The 7,664-nt window shown below is 36.7% G+C and overlaps 1 protein-coding gene across 1 annotated transcript in view; it reads left to right on the plus strand.

The window, feature by feature from the left end:
• CSPP1 (centrosome and spindle pole associated protein 1) overlaps window positions 1–7,664 on the plus strand; it is a 154,710-nt gene that overhangs the window by 45,881 nt on the left and 101,165 nt on the right. The window contains exons 7-8 of the mRNA XM_006150462.3: window positions 2,211–2,309; window positions 3,265–3,704. Coding sequence (XP_006150524.1) covers window positions 2,211–2,309; window positions 3,265–3,704 — 539 coding nt within the window. The remainder of the gene's footprint in view (window positions 1–2,210; window positions 2,310–3,264; window positions 3,705–7,664) is intronic.

Consider the following 7,664-nt stretch of genomic DNA (forward strand, 5'->3'; position numbering starts at 1 on the left):
GCTGTAAGTGCAAGCAGGTTACATAATTTTCCAGTACTTGAATATATTTTTAAAAAAATCCATGAAGTCTCTAGTTGTATTGTTAAAAATTGGTTTTCTGAACATTTATAGCTGTGTAATATGATGTTTCTTTAATATGTTGATTCTTTTGGTGTATTTAGTTATATTTAATTGAATGTTCAGAATTCATTATATTCAGCCTTAGTTTCTGAGCTATATATAAAGTTTATGCTGTGTGACACAGTTATTAGTGCTGTGAGGCAATGTGAGAGTATAGTGAGCTTTTATGTGGGGTGAGCATAGGGGCTTTTTGAATGTGTGTTTATATACTTCCACTAATTCATGTTCATACTCTTAAGAGGTGGTAATGATAAAGCACTGTACATCTTTTAGAGAGACTCACTTCCCAAGGTAGATCAGAGATCATAAAACAATATGTAAGATAACATAGACAGTTAATATATTTCAAAAGACAAACCTAGTTTCATTTTCTTTTTGTTTTATTAAAAAAAAATTGAGGGGTCAGCAAGTGATTTGGTAGTTAAGGTGCTGATTCCCACATGACCCACTGCAGTTTTAGGGCCAGATCAAGCAGCAGCTTGAAAATCATGCCGAGTGAGTGTGCATGCATGCCCAAAATCCTGCGAGGAGAATGGAGAAGGGACTGCAGCATTGCCAACCCCCTGGATGGTGATTTCTCACTTTCCCCACTCTGACAAGTGTATGTGCTCTATGGCAGAAACCTAAAAAAATTTTTTACCATAGGGCGTGTGTACTGCCATAAAGAGAGAGAAAGTGAAAATGTAGCCCTCTACCTCTGGAGGGAGGGATGGATTGCCACACCACAATTCCATCTCCATTTTCCTCTTGGGATTATGGACATGCATGCACATGTCCCCAGTATGTTTTCTTTCTTTCTTTCTTTTTTTTTCCCCCTAAGCTGCCAGATCTGGGACTCAAATTGTTCACTTGGCTGTGTGGGATCCAGCACCTTAACCACCACTTCACTGGCTGGCCCAGTCCTCTTTTCTTTTATTATTATTATTTTTTATTTTGGAGAAGTTTTTGCTATACAGTATGTGCACTCGCCAAAAAGACAGAGACAAAGAGACAGAAAGTGAAAAATCATTCCCCAGGGGGGATAGTCATGCCACAATTCCTTCTTCTCCATTTTCCTCTCGGGATCTTGCATCTCATGCTCCCTGCATGAGTTTCAGCCACCGGGTGTGGGACTTGAACCGTGGTCAACTACATGGGAGTCCAGTGATGTAGCCATTATACCGTCTGGTGGTTCCCAGACCTCTTTTCTTTAATATTTTTAAAGATTGTATTGTTTCAGTGACATAGGATGTAGTAGATTTTTTTTTTTTTTTGCTATAGGGCATGTGTGTTTGCTAGGGAGACAAAGACAGAAAATAAGAAATCACTCCCCAGGGGAATGGCCACGCTACAATCCTCCCTCCTTCATTCTCCCCTTGGGATTTTGGAAACACACATACATACACCAGGCATGAGTTTCAAGCCACCAGGTCTGTGACTCAGACCGCAGTCAGCCATGTGGGAGTCCAGTGCCTTAACCACCACACTACCTGCTGACCCAAGAGATACTGGAATTTAAGAACATTTAGTGTAACATATTTGTATTTCAATAGAACATTTTCATTATAATATTTTAGGATGTATGGTAACTTTACCTTTTCATATTTAAAATACAATGAGATTCTTCTTTGACTAATGACAGACCTCCTGGTAAACACATTCATCATATTTACTACTGGAAGAGATCTATGATTGCTTCTGACCAAATGTACCTGGTTTGTCTAGCGTTGCACTTGGTAAACAAACCTTGAGTTGTATATTTATCGGGCATGGCTCTTTGGTAAATATCATCAAAGCTATCTAATTACTGAAGTATAAAAATGGAGATGTTTCATAACTGAAGCAGCTCCTTTCTATTATTTCATATGGTAAAGCATGTAGCCATACATATTCTTGCATGGCAAGAAAGACCTGGGATGAGCTGTATGGGTGGTCTTGGACCTTTTCTTGCTTCTTCCCTATCTTACAGTCACGTTTGTCCTTGAAATTAATAGTGGAACTTTTGAGTAAAAACTCTGGTCTATATACATCTGATTTGACATGCTGATTTCACATTTAAGTACTTTTTTCTGGAGTTGAATTTAACATCGCATTTTGTTTTCTATTTTAAGGAAAGGTTGAAACTTGAACGCAACAAAGAATACAATCAGTTTCTCAGGGATAAGGAAGAATCCAGTGAAAAGTTCAGACAGGTAGAAAAGAGTACTGAGGTAAGTTTTACTTTTAAAATAAATTTTTAAAGCTGAAGGTTTTATATTTTATACTTACATGAAAGGTTCTTTTTTCTATTTTAGACATTTCACTTAACTTGGTTTTAATGTGAGTTATTAAACCAAATTAAACCAATCATAGAACATTTAAGTATTTAGTTTTAAAAACTGTTTGTTAAAAAACATTCTCTCCTTTTTTAAAATTTAGCCTCACCGGGAAGATTTGAGAGATCATTTTTGTTAAGTGATTTTTGTTTCTTTTTTCTTTTTTTTTCTTTTTTTGGAGAGGTTTTTGCTATAGGGTGTGTCGTTCACCAGACAGACAGAGACAGAGAGACAGAAAGCAATAAATCACCCCCCGGGGGGATGGCCACACCACAATCCCTTCTCCTCCATTCTCCTCTCGGGATCTTGGGCACGCACGCACACGCACCCGGTGTGAGTTTAAGCCACTGGGTCCGGGACTTGAACTGTGGTTGACTACGTGGGAGTCCAGAGACATAGCCATTACGCTAACTGCTGGTCCCTATTTTTTATTTTTAATGATATTTTTATGTTAACAGTTTCTAGCTAAAATTTTTTTCCCCACATTTAAGGATTGTTGATGTTGCTAAGGTAAAAAAGTTTACCACCTTCAGGAAAGAATTCAATTTGGTATATTTTGAAAGAATATTTAATTGCCAAAATATGCCTAATCACTCTTAGGATAGGAATTTGTATTTAGTTTATCTTCTTTTCATAGCCACTTATCCTTATTACTTTTACCTACCTATTGATATTAAATAAGTTTAATTGAAAAAAAAATTCTTTCAATTTTTTTCTAAAGGAACGATATGGTGATTAAATGTTAAAAGAGTTTACATGAATAGATTACACATATTTTGAGGGTTTAAGTACCTTTTATGAGGTAGTATTACATTAAGATTTGTTGCATTTTTACTTTTTAATTCAACAGCACAAGAATCAAAGAAATAAAAAATCTGTTAGTCAAATTAAGACTGACTTACCTTCACAAATAGAAACATCTTGTGAAAATTTAGAGCGTCCTAGGAGAGACAACCTAACTCCTTCAGATGCATATGAAGAGCTTCTTAACCAAAGACGACTAGAAGAGGACCGGTATCGACGACTAGATGATGAAATAGAATTAAGAAATAGAAGGATTACTAAGAAGGCGAATGAAGACGTGGGGATTTCTGATACAAAACATCAAAGGTTTGTCAGCCAGACCGGCATTCCAGATAGAAGATTTTCCAGGTTTAATGAAGATCGTGCTTTTCACAGACACTATTATAGGCCAGATCAAGATCCTGAAGTAAAAGAAGAAATGGATGAGAGGTTTAGATATGAAAGTGATTTTGATAGAAGACTTTTGAGAGTGTACACAAATGACAGGTATTTATAACTTAATTTTTATTTTCTTTATTTGTTCAATATTGCTATTGTTAGTTTTTGACATTATATTAAAAAGAAGCAGTTACATTTGATTTAATATATTTGACTAGTTCTAAGATTCTATCAGTTTTTTTTTTTTTGAGAAGTTTTTGCTATAGGGTGCGTGCGCTCACCAGTCAGACAGAGACAGAGAGTCAGAAAGTGAGAAATCACCCCTCAGGGAGGATGGCCATGCCGCAATCCCTTCTCTTCCATTCTCCTCTCGGGATCTTAGGCACGCGCACACACACACATCCAGCGTGAGTTTTAAGCCACCGGGTCTGGGACTTGAACCGCGGTCGACTACCTGGGAGTCCAGCGACATAGCCATTACGCTAACTGCTGGTCCCTAAGATTCTATCAGTTTTAAGATGCACTATTTTTTTTTGTGCCATTGGGAATAAAGGAAAACACCCAAGATGGAAACGTTATAAAGTTGGGGAACTGAAGGGGATCACACTTCATTTAGAAGTAAATGGGAAATGAGCATTCCTATAGATAGGACAGAAAGAAAACTTCCACAACCCAACCTTAGCAGTTAATGAATCGTTTTATAATTTTCTTTTTTCTTGAGAATTTGAAGTAATTGCTTCATAGCCTGGCAGTAGTGTCCAAAAAACCCTTGAGGCAACAGTTTAGAGTTATCTCCATTCACAGGTCTGTAGATGACTGGCAGGGGAAAAATAACTCCTCTCTGCAATGAAGTATAAAAAAGCTTAAAACAGATGAAATGCAATTTATTCAACTTTTATGTTTTAAGAACCTTTATCAATATTGTTGAACATTACTTTAAGTTCAAATGAAATGGCATTAAGCGTTTTCGATCAGACTTTCAGTTGCTTTTCAGTTCTTCTGGATGTTTCTTTTTATGACCCTATTTGTGATTTATTTTCTTTCTCTCTCTCTTTTTTTAGAAAGATTTTTGCTGTAGGGTGTGTGCACGCTCCAGAGAGACAGAAAGTGAAAAATCGCTCCCCAGAAGGGAGGGCTATGCCAAAATCCCTTCTCCTCTTGGGATTTTGGGCACATATACACACATGTCCAACATGAGATTTAACTGCTGGGTCTGGGACTTGAACTGTGATTGACTATATGGGAGTCCAGCGATGTAACCATTTCATAATCTGCTGGTCCCATATTTGCTACAATTAGGCCTTTATTTTATTAAGTAATATTTATCTTAATACTTAAAATGTGACATTTTTTATAATTATTCATTTAATTTTATTTATTCATTCACTTTATTTTAATTTGACCAGAGAGAGACACAGAGAGAGACAGAGACAGAGAGATAGGGAAAGTGAGAAAGTAAGCCCCTGGGTCTGGGACTCAAACCGTGGTCAGCCATGTGGGAGTGTCCAGTGCCTTAACCAGCATGCCACCTGCTGGTCCCCAAAATTTGACATGTTTTAATCTATAACTTTTGATTTAGAGATAGAAATTCTTCAAGGTTCCATATTAGTCATTGACTTGTTAACTCAAAAGGGTTAAAGCTGTATTTCAAGGATCTCCTGAGACCTGCTTCATTTATTAATCTAAATAACTTACTTTATTATTTTAGAAAAATTTCTCAAGAGTAATGCTGTACCTCTTCAGTATTCTAATTATTAATAATACAAAGCTTTAATAGTTCTTTCTTTTGTATTCTTTATTATACAGCTATTATGTCCTCCTTATATAATATTTTTAATGTTTACCCTGATTTAGGTAATTTGAGTAAAGGGTTAGAATTTTGGAATACCAGTTGTAGATTCTCTGACCCGAATTTAACTGTGGATACTTCAGAAAATATTTCATATCATGCAATGTGTTGTGTTTAAAAGTATTTGTATCTGAAGGTAGTTAAAGCTGCTTAAACTAAAAGAACTCTTGGTGATGTCTTCTTTGTATATGACAACTTTAGTTTCTCAGTACTGTGTTCATTTACCTTTTGAGTATAATGTAATACATACCTTTTTAAGTTTGGAATTTAAAGCATTATTTATGAAATGGTCATTACTTTGTAATGTTTGTAATCTTATATATTATTTTGATAATTATATCCTGTGATAATTTTATATATGAACAGACAAATGAATTTCATTGAAATTATTTGGAACTATCTTTTTGTTTTTAAATTATAGTTCATAAATGAAATGGTCTTTTTCCTATATAAACTCCTCCAAGTAATATTTTAAGAATGGATCAAAGAGGCCCTTCTGTGGTGAACCACATGGGCTTAAAGTGCTGTTCTCATTCTGGGACCACATGGGAGGCCCGAGTTTGATTTCTGGTCCAATTGAAAGAGTATTTGTCTGTAATCCCAATGACTGGAAGAGACTAAGAAAGGATGATGGTGACATTGTGAGACCCTGATTAAGACCAAAAAAAAAGAATACATAAAACATGAGCTTGAGAGAATAATTCCTGTAAATGCTTTAAAATTTCTTTAAAATGTAAATATTACTTGTACTTACATTTTGTTAATGTATCAACTCTTATATCTCCAGTTGTTAATTAGAATGTTTCAATTAAGTCTTTATGATAGGTGGTTAAGGCGCTGGACACTCCCACATGGTCGACCAGGGTTCGAGTCTTGAATCTGGTGGCTTGCTTTCTCATTTCCTCTCTCTCTCATTCTCACCCTCCGTCTCTCTCTCTGGTCAAACTAAAAAATGAATGAATGAGTAAATAAAATAAAATAATAAATTATTAAAACAATTGAATTTCTGGATTTCAGATGATTCCTGTTCTTAGCAAGAAAAAAATAATTTTACATTAGTCTTTCATTAGCTTTTATTTAATAGGCAAAATGGTTGGTAGGAGAAATAGCTATTTGTTAGGGAAATTTTTTTTTCTTTTTTTGGAGAGGTTTTTGCTATAGGGCGTGTGCACTCACCAGAAAGACAGAGAGATAGAAAGCAAGAAATCACCCCCCGGGGGGATGGCCACGCTGCAATTCCTTCTCCTCCTTTCTCCTCTCAGGATCTTGGGCACGCACGCACACGTGCCCAACATGAGTTCAAGCCCTCAGGTCTGGGACTCGAACCGCGGTCGACTACATGGGAGTCCAGCGACATAGCCATTACGCTAACTGCTGGTCCCAGGAAAATTTTGAGATTAAAGAAATGTAGAACTGCATTTGGTCTCTTGTTCTAAGTGTTTAATCTTTTTTTTTTTTTTTAAAGGGGGTTTTTTTTTTTTTTTTTTTTTTGGAGAGATTTTCACTGTAGGGCGTGTGCGCTCGCCAGACAGACAGAGAGAGACATAGAGACAGAAAGCGAGAAATCACCCCCCAGGGCGGATGGTCACGCTGCAATCCCTTCTCCTCCATTCTCCTCTCGGGATCTTGGGCACGCACGCACACGCGCCCGGCGTGAGTTTTAAGCCACCGGGCCCGGGACACGAACTGCGGTTGACTACGTGGGAGTCCAGCAACATAGCCATTACGCTAACTGCTGGTTCCCAAGAGGTTTTCACCTTAGAGCACATGCTTATGCTAGAGAGAGACAGAGACAGTGAGAGGGAAAGTGAGAAATCACCCACCATGGGGAATGTCCACACTACAATCACTTCTCCTCCCAGGATCTTGGGTTTAGGACTGGAACTATGGGAGTCCAGCAATGTTACCACTACACCATCTGCTGGCCCCCAAGCATTTATTCTTAATATACAGTAATCTTAAGTGGAAGATTTTGACAAATGACAATTAAAATGGGTTGTAAGAAGTACAGAATTAATTTTCTTAAATTCTTCAAAGTTTATCTCTTCTTTTTTTTCTTCCCAAAGTCAGTATCTGAAAAATTCTATTTTGGCTTTGCAATAATTTTTATGTTTATATATTTTTTTAATCTCAGTTCCTCTTTACCTTATAAACTTTTTTTTTTTTTTTTTTTTTGGAGAGGTTTTTTGCCGGAAAGACAGAGACAGACCGGAGGACAG

The sequence above is a fragment of the Tupaia chinensis genome, unplaced genomic scaffold (genome assembly GCF_000334495.1).
Source record: "Tupaia chinensis unplaced genomic scaffold, TupChi_1.0 Scaffold000288_2, whole genome shotgun sequence".
Lineage (NCBI taxonomy): Eukaryota > Metazoa > Chordata > Mammalia > Scandentia > Tupaiidae > Tupaia > Tupaia belangeri.